General features: G+C 40.5%; 1 protein-coding gene and 1 long non-coding RNA gene across 3 annotated transcripts in view; one reads left to right on the top strand and one right to left on the bottom strand.

Annotated features, from left to right (window-relative positions):
- STON1 (stonin 1) overlaps nt 1–18,087 on the top strand; it is a 43,546-nt gene extending 25,459 nt beyond the window's left edge. For both annotated transcript variants that reach the window (XM_082746847.1, XM_082746848.1), the window contains exons 2-4: nt 7,133–9,109; nt 15,115–15,317; nt 17,731–18,087. In XM_082746847.1, the coding sequence (XP_082602973.1) occupies nt 7,133–9,109; nt 15,115–15,317; nt 17,731–17,805 (2,255 nt within the window). In that variant the 3' untranslated portion in view covers nt 17,806–18,087. The remainder of the gene's footprint in view (nt 1–7,132; nt 9,110–15,114; nt 15,318–17,730) is intronic.
- LOC309872589 lies at nt 18,062–21,703 on the bottom strand. Its single transcript, XR_014315986.1, has 2 exons — nt 19,608–21,703; nt 18,062–19,393 (listed from the first exon to the last, which is right to left on the bottom strand). It is a non-coding gene; the product is annotated as an uncharacterized lncRNA (long non-coding RNA).
- Nucleotides 21,704–22,849: the final 1,146 nt, after the last annotated feature.

The following is a 22,849-nucleotide window of genomic DNA, read 5'->3' as shown; positions in this document are numbered from 1 at the left end:
GATGTCATGTCAGGGACCTTGGATTCCCAGCTCTGCGCTAAGTGGAACCTGGACTTTGGACAGGGGGCCTGGGTACTGTGTCTACTCTGGATTGTGGTGAATTTAAATGAGATGTTTCGGGGCGCCTGGGTGGCTCAGTGGGTTGGGCCGCTGCCTTCAGCTCAGGTCATGATCTCAGGGTCCTGGGATTGAATCCCGTGTCGGGCTCTCTGCTCGGCAGGGAGCCTGCTTCCTCCTCTTTCTCTCTCTCTCTCTCTCTCTCTCTCTCTGCCTGCCTCTCTGCCTACTTGTGATCTCTCTCTGTCAAATAAATAAAAAATAAATAAATAAAAAATAAATGAGATGTTCCCTATGACAGGGCTCTGTAAATGGTAGGACTTCAGGACCTCGGGAGGCAGGGACACATATTGAGATCCCGTCCCATTTGCATTGCCGAAAAAATCTTGAGGCTAAGTAGGTGATGCTGCTTGAAGACTTTGGGTTCGAGTGTCTTAAAGGAGGTGGGGTGAAGTTGCAGATGACCAAGGCAGGACACATTCTTGACCTCACTCTGGGCTTTCGTAACCCTCCCTGAGACCCAGGGGGCCTCAGACGGACTGAGAGGCTCTGGAAAGGATGTGGCCTTCTTTCCCGGCTGAAGGAGGGGGTGAATTAGGAGGGAAGGGAGCAGAAGGAAAGCCTTAGATGGAATCAATTCTAGCTGTTGACTTTGGGAAAGATGGTGGGGGCTTTGAGATTAGAATAGAAAGATGAGGTCATATAGAAGAAAGAAGCAGCAGAGGTCAGAGAGAAATGAAATGAGTGTGAAAAGGATTGATAAGGAAGGGCAGCAAGAAGGATACAGGGAAACACACCGGCCCTTGACCTTGGGGAGCCAGACTCTTAGCCTCTCATTCCAGGAGCTGCCTTCTAGACACGGACAAAGATTTGGGCTCCTCTTGGGCATGATACAGAATCCGGTTTGGTTGTATTAAACTCACATTACATGTGCTGAGTGCCTCCAGTGGAAGAGCCCTGCAGAAGGGGGCAGGGTACACTCTGCCTAGATTTTGTGTTTAACATAGGGGATTTTTTGCAAGGTGTGCTTTTTAAAGTTCAAGGGTCACTTAACAAGTCATGAAATTGATTTATCTGGTTTATGGAAATTACTTTTGTTTTTTCATAAGAAGCAAAAACTCTGAAGAAGCCAGTATCTGTGCTCGAAATTCTGAAGCTACCAATGAAAAAGAGATGAAGGAAAATGTTTGGTATAGGTCAGAATAGGGTTCCATCTAAAGCAGGCTGATTCTTTCTCTTGGTTTCTTTTAAATAAAGCTGCCTAATATGTAAATATTTACATGCATCTCTCACCCCATATGAAGAGTGATTTTGGCTGGATTCCTTCGGAAGAGGGTAGGATAGGACGGTTAAGAAATCCTGCGGCTGATTTCCTGCCTCAGAGCCTGCAGGCCGTGTCCCGTGGAAACATGGCTCTGCCTGCTTTGAAGGGAAAGTGCTCTGTAGCAGATCTGGCCCAAGGGCAGAGACAGTAAAATGCCCTCCAGAGAGAGCCAGCTGGCCTGGACTGCCGCTCCCTATGTTTGGTGCCCTCAGGAATGTGCGGATTTAGCAAATGACAACACTGAGCGTGCCCTGTCACCAGTGGAGCCCCAGGCTTGCTCTCTCTATAGAGGCTGGCTCTTTTTCAAGCTTGAAGGATAGCACTGGTTGAGCCCTCATTATTCACGAGGGGAAACGAGCAGGCCTGCTGGAGGGAGACAGATATGCCTTTCTCATGGGCTTTATTCCAGCAGGGTTTGAGTTTTCGCATCATGGAGTTTTACTCTATTAGTTTGAGAGTTTGGTCAAAAATCCCAGGGGTAACATAATTACTGCTTTTGAAAAAAATGTCAGTTGGATGTCAGCCACCACAGAAGTATTTCTGAGTGGGAAACGACCCCTAGATGGTTCTCCTCTCATCACTGCAGGTCTGGAGGGCTTTGCGCACAGCTAGTGGGTGACAGACCAGCACCCGCTGGGTGCCCAATTCCCAGCTCTGTGCTGTGGCCTGTACAGCTCATTGCCTCCCCTGTCATTAGAATCATCTCAAGAATTCAGGTTGTAGTATTACAGGATGAAGTGACCTGTGCTCAAATTCTGGTTCTTTCCAAACTCAGGTCTATATCTGAGAAAAATGATCACGCAGAAACTTATATAAAAACTTATTATTCATAATAACCAAAAATTAGAAATAAACCAGATGTCCATCGCCTGATAAATGATGGATAAACAAAATGTGGGCTGTCTTCACTATGAAATATTATTCAGCCACCCAAGGGAATGAAGTACTGATACATGTTATAGAGTGAATGAATGTCCAGACCAGACCAAGTTAAAAAAAAAAAAGTAGATCAGTAGCTGTCAGGGGCTTAGGTGTGGTGGTGAGGAACATGAGGATTGACTGCTAGTAGCTTTGGACAATGACTCTAAACCCAAGTAATCCCAGTTATAGGGGCACCTGGGTGGCTCAGTCAGTTAAACCACTGCCTTCAGCTCAGGTCATGATCCCAGGGTCCTGGGACCGAGTCCTGCATCGGGCTCCTTGCTCAGCGGGGAGCCTGCTTCTCTCTCTGCCTCTGCCTGCCACTTTTCCTGCTTGTGCTCTCTCTCTCTGACAAATAAATAAGTAAAATCTTTAAAAAAACAGCAACAAATTTTTAACAATTTTTTTACACTCAACACATTTTTAAAGTGTACAGTACACTTTAAAATATGATACTATGGTTTTGATTTGCACTTTCCCTGCTGATTAGTGATGTTGAACATCGTTTCATATACCTGTTGTCCATGTATATGTCTTCTTTGGAGAAATGTCTATTCAAATCTGTTGCCCATACTATTTTACAGCAGCTTTCTAGAACTCTCATCTTGCACAGCTAAAACTCTAAAACAGTCACACCCTTTTCCCCTCCTCTCCCTCCTGCCCCCTCTCCCCAGCTCCATCATTCTCCTTTTTGCTTCTGTGCATTTGACTACTGTAGATACCTCATGTAAATGGAATTATATAATACTTGTTTTGGTGACTGGCTTATTTCACTTAGCATAATGTTTTTAAGATTCACTTATGTTGTATGTAGCCTGTGCCAGAATGTCCTTCCTTTTTAAAGGCTGAATAAGATTCTCCATATGCCCATATATCACATTTTCTTCACCCGTTCATCAGACGATGCACATTTGGATTGTTTCCATCTTTTGTCTACTGTGAATAATGCTGAAAGGAAGATGAGAGTGCAGATATGTCTTTGAGATCCTGTTTCAGTTTTGAGGGGTCCAGTTCCTTAAGTGGGATTGCTAGATCATCTACATGGTAGTTCTATTTAATTTGAGGAAACTCTATGCTGTTTTTCATTTTACATTCCCACCTCATTTTACATTACATTGCACAAGGGTTCTGATTTCTTCATATCCTTGTTGACACTTGTTATTTTGTGTTTTTTGCTTTTCTTTTGTTTGGGTGTTTTTGTTTGTTTGTTTGTTTGTTTTTGTTTTTGTTTTTTGTTATGACTGTCCTAGGTATAAGGTGATACTATGGTTTTGATTTGCACTTTCCCTGCTGATTAGTGATGTTGAACATCGCTTCATATACCCGTTGTCCATGTATATGTCTTCTTTGGAGAAATGTCTATTCAAATCTGTTGCCCATTTAAAAAAATTTTGGGGGGGGGTTCTGTTTTTTTGCTATCGAGCAGCCATTCCTTATGTATTCTGAATATTAAACCCTTATCCGATATATGGTTTGCAAATATTTTCTCCCATTCGGTAGGTTGCCCCATCACTGTTATTTCCTTTGCTGTGTAGATTTTGAGTCTGATGTAGTCCGATTTGTCTGCTTTTGCTTTTGCTGCTTGTGCTTTGGTATCCTATCCAGGAATTCATTGCCAAGACCAATGTCATTGAGCTTTTCCCCTGTGTTTTCTTACAGGAGTTTTATAGTTTCAGGTTTTATGTTTAAGTCTTTAATCCATTTATAGTTGATTTTTGTGTGTGGTCTAAGATAAGGTTCCATTGTCTTTTTTTTTTTTTTTTTTGGCATATGGATATTCAGCTTTCCCAACACAGCTTGTTGAAGACACTGTACTTTTCCTATTGTATAGTCTCGGCATCCTTGTTGAGGATCATTTGATGGTGTGTGTGGGTTTATTTCTAGGCTTAATACTCTGTTCCTCTGGTCTGTATGTCTGCCTTTATGCCAATACCATACTGTTTTGAGTATCATAGCTTTATAATATGTTTTAAAGTCACCTTTGCTTAAGATTATTTTGACTGTTCAAAGACCTTTGAGATTTCATGTGACTTTTTGGATTGTTTTTCCCCATTTCTGCAAAAAATGTCATTGGGGCTTAGTAGGGATTGCATTGAATCTGTAGTTTGCTTTGGATAGTACGGACATTTAAACGATATTATTTCTTCCAGTCTGTGAATGTGGGATATCTTTTTATTTGTGTCTTTTTAAATTTCTTCCAGCAATTACTTTGCAGTGTAAAAGTCTTTGCCCCTTTTGTTAAATTTATTTCTAAGTATTTTATTCTTTTTGATGCTATTGTACATGAGATTGTTTTCTTAATTTCCTTTTTGGATTGCTAATTGTTTATGTATAGAAATGTAATTGATTTTTGTTGATTTTGTATCCTGCGACTTTGCTGAATTTGTGTATTACTTCTAACTCTGTGTGTGTGTGTGTAATTTTTAGGGTTTTCTATAGTTCATATCACTTGTAAATAGACAAAATATAACTTCTTCCTTTCTGATTTGATGCCTTTTATTTTTTTTTCTTGCCTAATTGCTCATGGTAGGACTTGTAGGACCGTGTTGAGTAGAAGTGGTAAGAATGAACATCCTTACCTTGTTTCTGATATTAGAGGACAAGCTTTTAGTTTTTCACCATTGTGTATGATGTTAATTATGGGCTTTTCATACATGGCTTTTGTTATTATTTTGAGGTAATTTTCTTCTTCCTAGTTGGTTGGCTGGCTTCTTATTATTGAGTTTTGTCAGGTGCTATATCTGGGCCTATTGAGATGATCATGTGATATGTATCCCTTGTTCTGTGGATGTGGTATATCACTTTGCTTGATTTTCATCTGTTGAACTGTCCTTGCATCCCAGGGATAAATGCCACTTGATAATAGTGTATGATCCTTTTAATCTGCTGTTGAAGTTGACGTACTAGTATTTTATTGAGTATTTTTGCATTTGTATAGTATTTTTCTTTGCTTGTACTATATTTGGCTTAGGTATCAGAGTAAAGTTGGGCTCATAAAATGAGTTTGGAAGTGTTCCCTCCTCTTTAGTTTTTTGGACGAGCTTGCGAAGGATTGGTGTTAATTTTTCTTTAAGTGTTCCTAAAGAACACTTTCACTGGTATTCTCCAGTGAAACCATCTGGGCCTGAGCTTTTATTTTTTGGGAGGTTTTGACTACCAATCCAATTTCCTTACTAATTATAGGTCTGTTCAGATTTCCTACTTCTTTATAATTCAGTCATGGTAAGTTGTATGTTTCTAGGAATTTATCTATTTCTTCTAGGTTATCCAACTTGCTGGCACATAATTGTTCATAGTGGTCCCTTATAGTCACTATTTTATTTCTGTGATATAAGTTTAATGTCACATCTTGCATTTCTGGTTTTGAGTATTTTCTCTTTTTTTCTCAGTCTAGCTAAAGGCTTGTCTGTTTTGCCAATCTTTTACAACAAACCAACTCTAAGTTTCCCTTTTTTTCTACTTTATGTTCTCTTTCATTTATTTCTGCCCTAATGTTATTCTTACTTTTCTTCTCCTAACTTTGGGCTTAGTTTGTTTTTCTTTTTCTAGTTTGTTAAGCTGTAAGCTTAGTTTGTTTATTTGAGACCTTTCTTCTTTTTTAATGTAGGTGTTTACCACTATAAACTACTGTGTCTGCTGCTTTTGCTACATCTATCAGTTTGGGTATGTTGTGTTTTCATTTTGCTTACCTTGAAATATTTTCTCATTTCCCTTTTGATTTCTCTTTGGCCTATTGGTTGTTCAAGAGTATGGTGTTCAATTTCTACATTTGTGAATTTTCCAGTTTTCTTCATTCTTTCTCCTGTTGATTTCCAGTTTCATTTGGTTGTGTTCAGAAGACACTTGCTATAATTCCCATCTTCTTAAATTTGTTAAGACTTATTTTGTGACCTAACATGTGATCTATCCTAGAGGATATTCTGTGTGTGCTTTGAAGAAAAGGTATTCTGCTGCTGTTGTATGTTGTGTGTTGTCTGTTTGGTCTATTGTGTTGTTCAAGTGCTCTGTTTCCTTATTGATCTTCTATCTGGATGTTCTATCCATTATTGAAGGTGGGGTATTGAAACTCTGATATTATTGTGTTGCTATTACTTCCTTCGGTTTTTTAATGTTTGCTTTATGTATTTGATTGCTCTGATGTTGGCTTATTTATATATACTTGTAATTACTTTATCTTCCTGGTGAGCTGACCCTTTTCAATTAGCAATAATCGCGCCTCGGATAAACCTCATTGGCTACGATACCGCCACTGCGCAAAGCTTTGAGCTGACCCTTTTATCATTATATAATGTCCTGCTTTGTCTCTTGTGACAGCTTTTGACGGAAAATCCATTTTGCCTGTTACAGTATGGCCACCCCGCCCGCTCTTGTTTCCGTTTGCATAGAATATCTTTTTACATCCTTTCACTTTCAGCCCAAGTGTGTCCTTAAATCTCAAATGAGTCTCTGGTACACAGCATATGGTTAGATCTTGTTTTGTTGTTGTTGTTAATCCATTTAATCATCAGAAGTGTTACAATTCTTAAGCATTTCTTTTAACTCAGTTAATCTGTAAGTCTGGGTGCTTTTATTTTTATTTTTTTATTTAGAACTTCTGTTTGTGACAACAGTTTCTTTTATTTTTATTTTTTCAAGTAAGCTCTATGCCCAACCTGGGGCTTGAACTCACGACTCCAAGATCAAGGGTTGCATGCTATACCAGCTGAGCCAACCAGGCACCTCCCCCACCCCCAATTTCTCTTAAATCTAAGTATTTCTCAGAACTAAAGTAACTTGGATTTCCTCCCCATTCTCATTTAATATTCTTCTTGTCTCTTTCTCCTTTAACAGATACGGCATATCTGATTCATAGACAAGACCACAGTCTGGTTCCAAAGATGTGTTCCGCAAACCCAGGCAACTGGGTCACATTTGATGATGATTCTGCCTTTCAGTCTTCTCAAAAGTCAAAGAATTTACCTCAGGAGAATCAAAGCATCTGTAGGCCCAATGGACTTAAGCTGAACCTTTCTGGTGCTAAGGAATTTCCCAGCGGACCTTCCTCTGCCAACAGTACCCCCCTTTCCTCTCCCATCATAGACTTTTACTTTAGTCCAGGACCTCCAAGTAATTCTCCTCTTTCTACACCTACCAAGGACTTCCCCGGTTTTCCTGGCATCCCCAAAGGAGGGACTCATATGCTTTATCCTATCCCAGAATCATCCGCAAACAGTCCATTTACAGCACCAGGAGCAGGCTCCTCCGTACTGTCGTCTAAACCGACCTGTTTATCCCATGCTTCCTTACCCAGTGACCACTCATGTACACATCCAGCTCCCAAAGTGGGTCTTCCAGATGAAGTTGGCCCTCCCCAGGCTGAAAGCCTAGGGTTCCAAAATGATGCCCCCCAGTTTCAGTATTTTCGGGAGGACTGCGCTTTTTCAAGTCCATTTTGGAAAGATGAAGGCAGTGCTTCCCAGTTTGCCTTTGACCCTTCAGGAAGCAGAAAGATGTACCCATCAAGAGACAAAGAGATGCATCTCGATCAAAAAAGCTTAAATCAGGGTTCATTTAACTACATCTGTGAGAAACTTGAACATCTCCAATCAGCTGAGGACCAAGACTCATATGGAAATTTGTCTATGCAGTGTCTATATGCTGAAGACACCGCCTCTTCCTTTGTCCCCCACACACTTTTCAGGAGTCAGCCAAAACCTGGATGGTCTTTCATGTTGAGAATTCCTGAGAAGAAGAACATGATGTCCTCCCGTCAGTGGGGACCAATTTTTCTAAAAGTCTTACCTGGGGGAATTTTGCAAATGTATTATGAGAAGGGGTTAGAAAAACCATTTAAGGAGTTACAGCTCGATCCACATTGCCGGCTTTCTGAACCCAAAGTTGAGAACTTTAGTGTAGCAGGAAAAATCCACACTGTGAAGATTGAACACGTGTCTTACACAGAAAAAAGGAAATATCACTCTAAGACAGAAGTAGTTCATGAACCAGACATTGACCAGATGCTGAAGTTAGGGTCCACAGAGTACCACGATTTCCTCGACTTCCTGACTACCGTGGAGGAGGAGCTAACAAAGCTGCCACCTGTTTCAAAACCAAAAAAGAACTACGAGGAACAAGAAATTTCCCTGGAAATTGTGGACAACTTTTGGGGGAAAATCACTAAAGAAGAAGGAAAATTGGTTGAAAGCGCTGTCATAACTCAAATCTGTTGCCTCTGCTTTGTGAATGGGAACACAGAATGCTTTTTGACCTTGAATGACCTTGAGCTGCAAAAGCGAAATGAACGCTATTTTGAAAAAGACCCAGAAAAGAAGGGGATTGATATTCTTGACCATCATTTTCATAAGTGTGTGAAAGCACAAGAATTTGAGCTATCAAGAATCATTAAGTTTGTACCGCTGGATGCCTGCCGGTTTGAGCTGATGCGTTTTAAGACTTTGTATAATGGAGAAGATCTTCCCTTTTCCCTCAAGTCCATGGTGGTTGTCCAGGGGGCCTATGTGGAGCTTCAGGCCTTTGTCAACATGGCCTCATTGGCTCAGAGACCATCCTGTGCCAGTGCCTTGAGGTCCTGTGACAATATCATGATACACTTTCCTGTTCCGTCACAGTGGATCAAGGCCCTCTGGACCATGAACCTTCAGAGGCAGAAGTCCCTGAAGGCCAAAATGAATCGCCGGGCATGTCTGGGGAATTTACATGAACCTGAATCTGAACCTGTTATACAGGTCACCGTGGGGTCAGCAAAATATGAGAGTGCCTACCGGGCCATCATATGGAAGATAGACCGGCTTCCTGATAAAAATTCAAGTAAATATTCAACACCCTGAGTTGACTTTCTCATGAAGTAGCTTCAGTGTTTTCAACCTCCTCCTTGGGTTGAAACCAGGCGGAGAGAAATGATAACTTCAGTCCCCTGGGGCCATGCTCACGGTCCCTGCTGGGAGGTGCAACATTTAGTGGGCAGTGGATTTAGTGTGTCCTCTGTGCCTATTTCTAGCAGATAAGTTTAACTTAAGAAAAAAATTTTTTAATGCCATAAAAAAATACTCTGAGCTCAGATTTTCTTGTGGATGGTGGCACTGAGAGAGGATTTCTTACTGGACTTCTTGACATTAGCCACCAACCTCAAATGTTAAAACTATTGCTCACAGAGCTTTGATTCCCTAATTAACCTTTAAAGATCTCTCATGCATGAATATACCTGAATGTTTTTGTATTCTCAGCCGGTACCAAGTTCTCCTTCGGTTTTGCTCCCTGCTCTTTGAAATAAGATTGCCTTTCGTTTTTACCCAAATTGATTTCTTTAGCTGGTTTAATTTGGCCATCATGACTAGCTGTTTCAGAATTAAGTAGACACAACCCAAGTATTAAAAATTCAGTTCATTTGCAAAATGTTTGCAAAGAAAATAATGAATCTAGAAGTTCAGAACTTTATTTTTATTAATTTTTTAGAGGACTTTATTTATTGATTTGACAGAGAGAGAGAGCATAATAAGGGGGAGTGGCAGGCGGAGGGGGAGGGAGAAGCAGCATCCCCACTGAGCAGGGAGCATCGATCCCAGGACTCTGGGATCATCACCTGAGCTGAAGGCTGACGCTTAACCGATTGAGCCCTAGAAGTCCAGAACTTTAAAAAGACAGTCCTGGCACCACATTTATTTTAGGATAGTAACTTAGTCGTGGGTGTCTATAATAAAGCAAAAAAGATTTTGAAATTAAGGCTGCTCCCTGTTTTAGTTCATTTATTTCAGGTAGAACACTGGGTTATGGAGGGCAGATTTGGGGATCTGAGTTGATGCAGTCACTCATTCAGTCAAACATTTACTGAGCATTTACTATCACCAAGTACCACATCAGGTGCTGGGGCTAAAGAGGAATAAGGTTCCATTCCTCCTAAATAGTTCACAGCTGGTCCACAAACAGCACTGAATTTCATGTAGGTACAGGCTCTGGGCTTGGTGTATGGGAGACGCAGATGCAAACCTGCTTCCCGCCCTTCAGGAACCTAGCATCCCAGCAGGGGAGGCAGATCTGACAGCAGGCACGTGAATGTGCTGTGGTAGTGTGCTCTGTTATAGGCAGGAACAAACACACAGAGCGGGGATTCCAGAGAAAGGGAGGATAAACTGCGGGGGACATTTGGAAGTCTTTGTGGAAGAGGGGATGGTTCAGCTTGATGTGGAAGAATTGGTAGGATTCTACCAGGGGTAGAAACAGCAGAAATAGGCCTGTGGGTTGGGGGATCCTAGTTAAGTGTTGGGACTGAGGGAGTGGAAGGGAAATAAACCAGCTCATGAAGGACCATGTGAGCCATGCTTTGGGGTATGGAGTTCACCAGGCTTCTGGAGTGTTTTCAGGCACCACTGTGACAGAATTATCCCTTGTTTTCGGAAGTTAGGCATACATTGCGGAAAGATTCAGGAGTGCAGACACGGGGAAGCTTGACAGAGAAGCAAGGCCAGTGGCAGTGGGAGCACAAAGAAGGGAGTGAAGGATGGTGTGGAAACTCAGAGGAGGCGCCCTCCAGACAAGAACAGATTATCTGTGGGCACAGGGGACGGGAGGGATGCCAGGAGGTCGGGGGCTCTGGCTTTGCTGACTTAGTGGGCCATAGTGTCATAAGCTGAGACAGCTTGGGATCCTCTCACTACTGGTTTTGAAATCTGTTTCCCTGCATAGGCAGCACATTGGAGTCCTTAGAATCCTTAGAGCTTTAAAAATGGTTTAGGGCCCATCCTGACCATTCAGACTCTGTGGGGTGAGGCGTGTGTATTGGTGCTTGTAAGAGGCCCTCCCACACAGCCTGCGTTGAGAACTACTGGCCTGGGAGCTGTGCTGTGAAACCTGTTATTGTCCCCTAGGTACAGGTCATTCTGTGTATCCTGTGTCTCCTAGAGCTCTTACTACCTCCCCCCTGTATTTACTAGCAGCTGAGCTCACCAAGAACAATTACAAGAGTGGATATTCCCAAAGAGGCTGGCCTTCAGGAATTATTCTGGACGACAGTCATAGGACCAGGCCTGCACAGAACAATGTTTTACAAGCAGTCCAGTCAATTATACGGTGATACTGCATGGAATAATGCCTTTGGGATCCAGGATGCTTTGTTTGGAGCAGATCTGTGGGCCAAAAGGTCGAGGCAGAAGGCAGAGGGCTATGTCCGGTGGAATCTGGGGGCCAGGGAGGGGCTGGGCTAGGGCACCTGGGTTCCTGTGGCCTGTCCTCTGGTTTCCCTATTGTGGGTGGGGAGAGTAATGCAAAGAGGGAGAGGGTGCCTAGCAGTTTGCCCCTGGGGGAGAATGTAGAAAGAGTGAGGTCAGGGCAGAGAGGACATCTTTATCCTAAGACAGTGCTTCTGAAACTTGGGAATGCACTTGAACCACCTTTAAAAATGTAGACTGATTCAGCAGGTGAGGCCCCCCAAACGGCTTCCCATGCTGCTCAGGTGTTACCAGTGCTGCCGGGCCCACAGATCATGCATGGTGGAGCAGTTTCTTTGAATGCATCTCTGTTTTTCTGTGCAGTTCTTCAATTGATTGTGTGTGTAAAGAACAGGATTTTTTTTTTAAGTCTTGAAGACATTACCCTTTTTTGGGGCGCCAGGTTGGGTCAGTCAGCTCAGTGTGCAACTCTTGGTTTTGGCTCAGGTCATGATCTCAGGGTCTTGATATTGAGCGCTGAGTGGGGCTTTGTCTTCAGTGAGGAATCTGCTGGAGATTCTCTTTTTCCCTCTCCTTCTACACCCCACCCTCTAAATAAATAAATAAACAAATAAATAAATGAATAAAATCTTTACCTTAAAAAAATTACCCTTTTCATGCAAGTTTCTGAAAAACCAGTACCATTAGAAAAAAATATTTTAAAAAATAGAAACTGAAAGATAATATATGAAATACTCTACTATGCACGTCATTTAAAAAAAAATGTTATGCCTTTCCTCCTGTGGATTTTTTTTTTTTTTAACTCATGACCTGACAACAACACCTGAGCTCCAGAGTTGATTGCTTTGCTGACTGAGCCACCCACGCAGCCCCTCTCCTGTGGATTTTTGGGATTAGGATTGACTTTTTTTTTCACTTCCATGTGATTGTGAAGGGAGTAGGAAGGGCTGTTTCCCCCTTATATGTCTCTTTTACCATCATGCCAATGCTTAACATTCCTTTAACAGCGTGGGCAAGTTTTTTATTTTACAGCAAAGGTTGGCCTTGGTTGGGTAGCTCAGAGAGCAAATTCGCACTAAAGTGTGAATTACAAGAGAGAAACAGGAAACTTTCTCCAGGCCAGAGTAGGGAGGAGGACAGATGAGAACACTGGTTAGCCACAGGAGGTGCAGACACAGCCTAGAATTAGAAAGGGGAGTAGGAGTTGTGTAGGGCTAATTAATAAATATCTCTCTCTCTACCTACCCATGTTAACAATTTTTAGATAAAGCTTGCTTTTTTTCCATTGCTGTCATCAGTGCATTGGTTCCTCTCTCCCCACTTGTGTCGTCATCCTTCCATTCCCTCCAACTCTCAACAATTCACTTTGAGATGTGAAATATTTTGGTTCAAAAGGGACCAGATGTCAACTCCACCAAAGAATTTGTGACTTGCTTTCCCAGTCCCAAGAAAGTTATGAGAGTGGCAATTACCAAAGCCCAAGAGTGCCCCCTGCTGGAAGCCACTGAGATTAAATAACATGATTGACAAATATCCATTGAGCCTTAAACGTGCCAGGTATTGTGCTCAGGACAGACTCAAGACCTCTTTGCAAGGGGTCAAAATCTAAAGAGGAGTATGTGTTTAGACATTGTAGAGTACTTTGGGTTTCTAAAAGCCAGGAAAAATAGGCCGGAAAACTTGAAGGTTTTTACCAATTTTTTAGAAAAGCAGATAGAAAAAGTTTTGTTTCTAACGTTTCTAGAATATTAGTCCATCTTTACCTTGAGTAAATTAGGTTGCAAAAGTTCCAAAAGAATTCTTTCCTTTAAAATGGGAATATCAACTTAGAGAGTCTCTGATACCATTTTCAGCTCTGAAAGTGTAGATTTCACAGTTCATTATCAAAATTGTAGTAATTAAATAATAATAGTTGATTTATAATCGAATAGCACTTTGCCCAGTAGTCCTATATAGTCTAGCATACCGTGGTCTAGTGCTCTCTGTGGGCCAGCTGGTTTGTTCGGGCCTCACGACGATCCTGTAAGGTTCATGTTAGCATCACCAATATCATCACTCCCATTTTCAGAAGAGGAAACAGAGGCTCAGAGACATCAAGGAGCTTGCCTAGGATCACACAGCCATTACGGAGCAGAGTTGGAATTGGTCTCTGAGCCATATGTGTCCTGTGTCTATGTTCTTAGCCACTGTGCCATAAAGGATGTAAGAGTGCCTGAGTTTAGTTTAAATAAATTTACTGCCTCCTTGCTGCAGACAGAAGACTAAGAAAGGGTAATAGATTTTGGAATCCCTCCCCCACCCTGCCCCCCGTGTGTGTGTGTGTGTGTGTGTGTGTGTGTGTGTGTGTGTGAATAAAGTTATCACTTGCCTGCAGTGATCTGGGTAGCTTAGAGCACCTCAGAGGCCATGGCCGTCCTGCCCTCCCTGTAAGTGGTGGAGATGTCTAATGAGCATCTGTTGGTTAATTGATTGATGACTTCTCAAGGCCTTTTACAGCCTTAGAATTCTATTAGTCTCTCTACAAGGAACAGGTTGTAAGGAGTGAAAGGCAATTTATCTTTTAAGAATTAAGTGAAATCCTTTAAACTCTTGCTTTTTGTGCCTCAAGCTGTATTCTGATGGAAATATTCTTTCTCAAGGTGTGGCAGTGGTAAAGTAATTTAATCTGGCTTTTCAAATAGTTGTCATCTCATACATTTATTTAAATAAAGATAGCTGCATTAGATAGATATGTAAATGTTGTGGACAACACAAGAGAATCAGGGATCTTTGTAGACTTACTACAGTGATTGCATTGGAAACATTTATAACTCCACTGTAACATATGCACATGTGCACACACAGGTTACAAGACCCTACTTAAAACCTTTGGGTATATCCAATATCCCTGGGTCTGGCACCGAGCCCGGCCTAGCATAGAGTAGATGCTCAAAGCCTGGCAAATTGAATTAAGTGGAAGCAAATATTAGATTAAAACACTGGCAGCAATACGCCCATCTCTCAGTGTGCATTTGTTTTAGTCAAAGCTTTTGGGGGGTGGTGAGCAAGAATCACAGCAGTAAAAAATCATCTATTCTACTGAAGAAAGAGTTCTTAGCCTAGAGTAGTTTCTAAAATGTAATAAAACTTGAATTAGTTTCACTTAAAAAATTAGAATTTTTAATAACGTGACCCAGTTTAGGCTGAAGTTTACCTTTGCATTACCAATTAAGAAACAGAGTGGTAAGGAAATTAATAAGGTAAGACTTATTGTAAGAGCTTTTTAATTTACTTAAGGGAAAAGGTTTTTTTTTGCCAACATATCCTGTGTATATTATAGCTAATTAATGATGCTTAATACCAGTATTAGTCATTTAATTAAAGAAAATTAACATACTCTTAATTAAAAACACTTTAAGAGTTAATGTATATATAGTAATGAATTTGTACTTATTTTAAAGCTGGTATTTTAAAAATGCAGATAGATTTCCACTAGTTGGTGCAAAAATTCACTAGTTGGTGAATTTTGGTAGTATGTTATCTGAACAGAACTTACACTGCCGTAGTGCTAATGGAATTTTATATTAAAGAGAGGGATGAGTGCTTCTTATGTTTAAGAGAAATGTTCAATGGCCATTGACGTACTTTGACCATTTGATTTTTTTCTTCAAGGTCCTGATCATCCCCATTGCTTGTCATACAAATTGGAACTTGGATCAGACCAAGAAATTCCCTCTGATTGGTATCCATTTGCTACTGTTCAATTTGGAATGCTGGACACCTGTGCCTCGAGGACAGAGGTCAGGTCTCTGGGGGTGGAGAGTGATGTCCAGCCACAGAAGCATGTTCATCAGAGAGCTTGCTACAACATTCAGGTATATCCTTGTACTTTGGTTCAAATTGAGGCTTCTGGAGCTATGACCTGATTGGCTTGAGATGTCTGTTTTGCCCTTGTCAGTGACTATGTATGTGTATATGTATGTGTGTTTATTTGACCTAGAAAAGAGCCCAGTCATGGAAACTTGATGGTAACCAGTGAGCCAAATTTCTCTCAGTTCTAGAAATCAGGAGCCTCAGTACATGGTGCTACTTAATTATGTTCTCAATGAAAAATAGGGCATTAAAAGCAAATTCACATTTCAAAAGCACCTGTGTAATAGATTTATATTAGAATAGCATTTCTCAAGATGTGTTCTTTGGAATACATATAATGATCCAAGAAAAAAATAAGTTGGGGAATCCCATGCACTAAGTTAATGCTAAATAAAGACTGAAAAGTTCTGCAATAAAGAAACTTGTTAGGACGCCTGGGTGGCTCAGTGGGTTAAGCCGCTGCCTTCGGCTCAGGTCATGATCTCAGGGTCCTGGGATCGAGTCCTGCATCGGGCTCTCTGCTCAGCAGGAAGCCTGCTTCTCTCTCTCTCTCTGACTGCCTCTCTGCCTACTTGTGATCTCTGTCTGTCAAATAAATAAATAAAATCTTAAAAAAAAAAAAAAAAGAAACTTGTTAGACTTAATTTCTCCCAACTCATTAATCATAGAATCTTGTCTTTATGGGCATGTATATGTAGAACACCCATCAGAATAGTCCTCTGTGGTGCACCATTTGGGAAATGCTGAGTTACTCTATTACAACAATTTAAATGTTCACCATTGGCTCTTCTACATTTTTATGCCAGATGAGTTAAAGAGTGACATACACTTGCACCTGTTTCTAAACTTGCTTTTCCTTCTCATCTTTGAAGTTAGTAGATACAGAGATAACCTCTGCCACAGATTTCCCACAGTATCTTGAAGTGGTGTGATTATGTATGACATCATTAACACCAACTGGTGGTTTTATAATACCATAGCGTAAGTCAGGGTTTTTTCTTTCTTTCTTTTTTTTTTTTAATTTTTTATTTTGGACCATCTGTCTATATGCCTATGTGTTTGGGTCTGGTGATTTTTTTTTTTTTTTTTTAACTATTGATAAAATTATTGATGGGTGAGTGCCCTTGTATGGAGCCCTTTGGGACCTAGGACTTAACTCTTCCAGCAGCTGGAAATTGCCCTGCTGAAGAAAACTGCCTTGCCTCAGATCATACCCTCTTTCTGTGGATACAGGTGTATCAAGACCCTCTTGCCTCAGCTTGGGGTAACTCCACACCCCTCTTAGCTCCAGCTCACCCTGGGGGATTGGCTGAAGCCTTTATGGTGATTGCATTGCAGCCCAACTTCTTCTCTCTGCTTCCTTCCATTCCCTCCTTCCCCCACAGGTGCCAACCCTGACAGCACTCCCCAGTATGCTTTCTACACACCAGTCTCCATCTCAGAGTCTGCTTCTTGGAGACCCTGGACTGATCACACGAGATACATAAGTATTACGTGTGACTGAAATATGGGTCAAGTACAATGGAGAATTCATTTATACCTCTTTTCCTATGCATGGGCTGTTCCAGTTTCCTATTGTTTTAGAGGACAGCCCAAAGCTACAGAACAAAGTCTCTGCTGCTTTAACAGCATTTATTAATGCTTCTCACTTGGTGACAGTTTCAAAATGCTACCTTCCATTTCACAAGGATTTATTGAGCAATTTCAAAGTGCCAGGTACCACTCTGGATGCTAGAGACACAAACATGAGCAAGAGACAAATCCCTGTCCTCGCAACACACACCTTCTAGCAGGGAAACAAAACATTATTTGTAAACAGATAAAGAGTTTCCAAGAGGGACAAATTGTAAGAAGAGAATAAAATAGGGGGCTAAGAGAGAGAATGATGGAGAGCATCCTTATTTCATGTGGTCCAGGAGGGCCTCTGTGATGAGGTAACATTTGAGATGAGATGAAGAAGATGAGGGGCAGGCAGATGGTTCTGTCCAGCTGGTTTACTAGCTTGTAAAGTAGTTCATATTAATGAGAGGATTTGGGGTGGGTTATAAATCTCAAGTGGGCCAACAGCTACAGATGTGATACTTGGGGGTATAATTGATTGCATGTCTGGCCAGGATTCTAAAGGTCTTATCAATATGTGTATTCTGTGTCTATTTTATAAACCCTCTATCTGACTTTGAAGGGGAGGAGAGTTTCAGTCCTCTTCAAGACTTAACCCTGGAGGGAAGGGTTTGGGGGGCTTTGTTGCCCAAGAAGAGAGAAGGCTGGCTCACTAGGAACTAGCATGAGACAGTGGGGGCGCCATCTGTGTCCAGAGGAGGAGGTGGTTTCAGTCCCCGTGTCAGGCGTGAAGTAGCAGCCAGCAGGGTTAGTATTGTGTTGGTTACTGCCGCCATGTTTTGCTTTTGCATACAGGTTGAAATAGAAAAGAAGAGGATTAAAATCGATGGAGAAGACCCAGACAGAGCTGATGACTGCGTAACTCAGTAGGAGTAGCAAGAGGAAATGATGGCCTACTTTTCAAATATGTCATTCACAGAAACCACACGCAGATCTGCTTCTGTGTACTGGGAGTGATTTCAGAATAGTGGGCCTGGGACAGGTCCAGTGGCCGTGTTTTGAGAAGTGAAGACCTGAAACCGAACAATGTTTTATGCTTTTGATAATGTTTGTGTTCCAGGGGTTTCATCTAAAATGTCTATCATTTGTATGATGTCTATCATTTGTATGATGTTTTTGCTTCCCATTAAAACTCTAAGTTTTAATGTGTTACCAGACAGCCATCTTGGCGAAAGGGTTTTGGATTTTTAATTATTCAGTGTCTAAGTGTTTTGCACTTTGGGTCACCTGGGGGCCATATTTATCATCTTCTAGTCCCCATCTCTTCTTGCTCTGTTAGCCCCTCTACTGGAGGGTGAGGCCGTCAAAGGAGACATAGTGGAAATACTCCATCTTTCCTCTTGCTTGTCTCTGGGAATGTGGCTAGAGGTGGGGTGATGCCAAAACCACAGGTTAAAGTGGTGATGTGGAAGTATCTGTGATTTTGAGTAATTTATCTTCCTGTGCCCATACTACATTGGTGAATAATCATCGACTGTATTTGGTACCTGTCTTTCCCCAATAGTGTTAGCATTCTCAAAATATATTTGTATTCTGGTGTGTTGTTGCAAAGAAGCTATTTCTGGGGATATACATATTTTAGTACAAGTCAGTAAGACATATTGCCTTTTGCTTGGAGAGATTCCTTTCAGAATGGAATGGTATTGGACACTAGTTAAAATATTTATGTATATTAGAGATGAATTTTTAAAGTTCATGAATATTGTCTCCCAAAAGTACAGACTCTAAGAATGTATTTTTGATAAAAGTATTATTTGTAATTAACACAAGCCTCTCTTGAGTAGAATTCTAAATCACATTATGATTATTTTATGCTGGTTCTGCTATTCTGCTACGTATGCTAATTCTGCTTACTTTAGAGTATTTCTCTTTAAAAGGTAAAGAAAATGAGACACTAGATTATTTTACCTGGATTTTTAAGAGGTGACGTTTCTATTCTTCAAAGTCAGGTAAATGCTTGGGGTTTCTTTTTCTTTTTTTTTTTTGCTTCAGGTTTCTAATAAAAAGCCAATGGCATTAGCAGTTATAATTCTGTTTATTATTTTCTTTCAGTATTTACAGTGGAAGGTAAGGCTTAGATTTATGAATTCTATAGTCTACATATTTTTTAGTCTGGAAAAACAAAGTAATCCTTGGGGTATTACTACACCTTCAATTTGTATTAAATCTTAAATATGATTAGGAGGCATGTTTCTTTATTTACCAGATTTGTTTTTAGTCAAAGCTGATGATATAATAATGTTCTTCCAAACAGCATTTATTTGTTGGTGCACAGACTCGATGCTACATGTTTTATTTAATGTTGTATTTACATTCATTTTAATCTGTTCAGGAACAGATTAAAACAAACACTTATGATGGTCTATATCAATCAGTGGATTTTATTGCTCTTCATTATTATACCTTAAAGACAAAAGATGCAAAGGTTGGCTGTTAAAATGTTCTTGTTCTGGGGCGCCTGGGTGGCTCAGTGGGTTAAGCCGCTGCCTTCAGCTCAGGTCATGATCTCAGGGTCCTGGGATCGAATCCCGCATCGGGCTCTCTGCTCAGCAGGGAGCCTGCTTCCTTCTCTCTCTCTCTCTGCCTGCCTCTCAGTGTACTTGTAATTTCTCTCTGTCAAATAAATAAATAAAATCTTTAAAAAAAAAAAAAATGTTCTTGTTCTTCTTAACTTCACTTGATGCTTGTAAACTTGATGGTTGTAATGTCACATGTTTCAGACTCACTGTGGATGCGTAGGATCCTGAATCTGTGTGTGTGTCATTAAAAAAAAAAATCCACTGTCTTTCCCCATCAGCTGGTGTGGCACATTCTGGAGTGACTTCAGTCATGCTCAGAACAAATATGGAGGCAGGCTAGACCGGATGCTGCTCCATGATCCTAAGGAAGTCAGCTGGGTTAACTACTGTCTTTCCTTTTAAATCTGTTCTATGGCATCCTGCCCATAAAGAACTCAGGGTCTGATTCAGATGAACTTAATGAATATTTACACCTCCAAATAATTTCAGCAAAGGGTGCAGTGAATTACCCCTCATGTTCCACAGGTTGCCCAGTATTGATGGGTACCCCACTGCTGGGGTCATTCACCCAGCAGCCATCCAGCCTTCAGGAGCATCTCAAGATTCCATGTTGAAAATATTAGTAACAAAAGGCTGACTGAAGCCCAAATTGAGTTTCTGCAGCAATGCAAAGGTTGATAGCATGAACAGCGGGGTGCTACAGCATAATTGTTAATTTGCACATCTATTAGGATCCTTAAATATTCATTACTTAGCATTAAATTAACATTCTGTGAAGGGAGGAGAGGCTTTTTAATACAATTCTTCTGACCTCAGAAATGGCAGAAGGTCAAATGTGACCATGGTGCTCTAAGTGAAAAATCTGGGAAAATTCATTTAGACTTACAAATTAAGAAGTGAAATTGCCTTCATCAGAAAATAAATGAAAATCTTCAAAACAATCACAAAACTCCTGCTTTTAAGATTGGGAAGGGAGGAAGGATGTGAGTGAGGGAGGAGCTACTCCTTTTTAACATTTTAATTTAAGTACTTTAGATCCACTCTTTATGAGTTGGACTGTTTGGGGATCAGTTGTTTGATGGACACACTGGTGGAGTTCCAAGGAGGTGACCAGTCTGAGACGAGTTTTTCTGCCCTCATTGTTCTGATCTGGTTGCCTTACTAGTCAAAGGATCATATTAACCACGTAAATGAATTCATGGCTTGATGGTTACCTGATCAATTGTACAGGTCTGAATTTAAGTACATTTCCTTTTTCTATGGGAAGAAAAATAGTTGATCCATTAAAAATGTATAAAAATAATTTCTTCCCAGCACATAAATAAGGGTTGGAATTTTTGACCTGATTTATACATTAGACAGTTTTAGGGTTTTAGTTTCCTTCATTCTGGAGCTGTACTTATGATACAGCCCTTTTTCTTACAAATTCAGTTAGAAGGCCTTCCTTAATAATAACTCAACATTATTATGTCTTACTCAAAATATGATTTTTATGTCATAGCAATACAAATAGAGAACAGATTGAGCCATAATAATCATGTAACCAAGTATTTTGTAGATTGCATATTGATTTTTTAAAATTAAAGATGTATTTCAAATGCTTCTTGCTGTGTGGTGGACTTCTATCTTTTTTGCAAGGTCTGGGGCTATTTTTTTTTTTTTAATTTTTCTTTTTAAGGCATGGATTCCATTTCAAGGATCTTAAATAATTGAGTCTCTGTCAGGCAAATGTATACTGCTTCATTATGAAGGAGTTCAGTGAACGTGACATCTTGGCACATCCTGGAAAAACCGCACCATCAACTACAATCTGTGATGTTAAAGGATGATTTTTAAAAGAGGGTCTAGTTGTTACCTCGTAAAGAAATAATATGAGTATGTATCCAAGGTTTTCGTTAACTCATTAGCTAATGAGGGAACTGGTAAGATGTTATAGCTGGTTTCGAGGACGATTCAAAGAGCAGAGATGCTTAGAAGCAGTAAGGATTCTGAAATCAATTTACAAATAGATGCAGAATGGATCTATCCATAGGGCAATAATCAATAATCAATTTGTCCTACCCCCACACAATTTATTTGCATTTGTATGGACAAAGATCATGAGCATTAATATCCATTCTCTAAAATTTACAGAGTTGGAAAATAACTCAAAGAAAGCGAAAGGTGTTGATAACCTGAATAAATGAGCTAATAGAGTGCCTGCTGTCAAAAGTCTTTGCCAGTTTTTCCTGACAACTGTATGCACTTTGTCCACAGGAGAATCCTAAGGAATTTTCAAACGTTGGCAACTAGTACTATAGAAATCATGTTTATTTAATGCAATTTTTTTCAGTTTAGAACGTGATTTTTATGCGATTGTACAGAATATGTTTCAGATAAGTTATGTGTTCTGCAGGAACAACTAAAGAATCAGATGGTGTAAACTGATTATATTTGTTACCAAATTCCTCAAATTCCCATCAATTAATTCTCCATCCCTTTGTCTCAACTCCACCTAGACTACCTTGCCTGTTGTGTGTGTAGACACACCCTGAGTCTATTAGGTTGTGCCGTGTCTCTCTCAGACCCTCTTAGTACTCTTTCTTACTCAGGCTTCCAAAGCACAGGGGCTGGGTATATTTGATGAAACCATTAGAAGTGGCCAATATTTAACCATTGTTGATGGCAATTTCATGGGGCTCATTCCCTGCGTATTTTCCCAGTTTACAAGAAATAAAAGATTTTTCTTGTTATAATCGTATTAACACATTCCTGCTTAGAACTGGCATCTAAATATGCATTTGGCTGTATATTATTAATTTTTAAAGCAAGACAGGATTGCTAATCCGAAAGCAAGTAGTTGAGTTACAAAGAGTACCTTACATAAAAGCCACAGGTAGTATGTCTGTAAGGAAAAGGAAAGCCGATTAGACTAGTTAGTCGCTCCATCTTTTGAAAGATTAAAGTTCATTTCTCAGAGACTTTGCTGGGGATGAAAAGCAAATCACCATTAACATCTGGGGTTGCAACTTTCCCCTCGTCCTCCCCTCCTCCCTGCTCCAGAACAGCCTGACAAACCTCGGTGGGGGGAGAGGGGGGTGACAGTATATTTAAATAATACGGTTGTGTGTGTTGACATTTTCCTGAAAAGCCCATGTTACACAGAATTGCTGTGGATTCCGAGATGAAACTTGCGGTATACTTTTGAGACAGAAGAGGGCACTCGCAGGCAAGCTGCTGCTACCCAGAGTTAGAAAAAAACAGCATTTGAGTTTGATGGTGCTTGTATTATGATTAATAAAAGATCTTGGGGGCATTTTGTAAAGCATTTCAAAGCATTGTGAGTCCAGTGGAGTATAATTAAAATTAATGCAGTAGACAAACACTTTAAGTATTCTTAATGCCCTGTCTAAAAA

The sequence above is a fragment of the Mustela nivalis genome (assembly GCF_964662115.1).
Source record: "Mustela nivalis genome assembly, chromosome: 8".
Taxonomy (NCBI): Eukaryota; Metazoa; Chordata; class Mammalia; order Carnivora; family Mustelidae; genus Mustela; species Mustela nivalis.
This window is presented reverse-complemented; position numbering and strand designations above follow the sequence as displayed.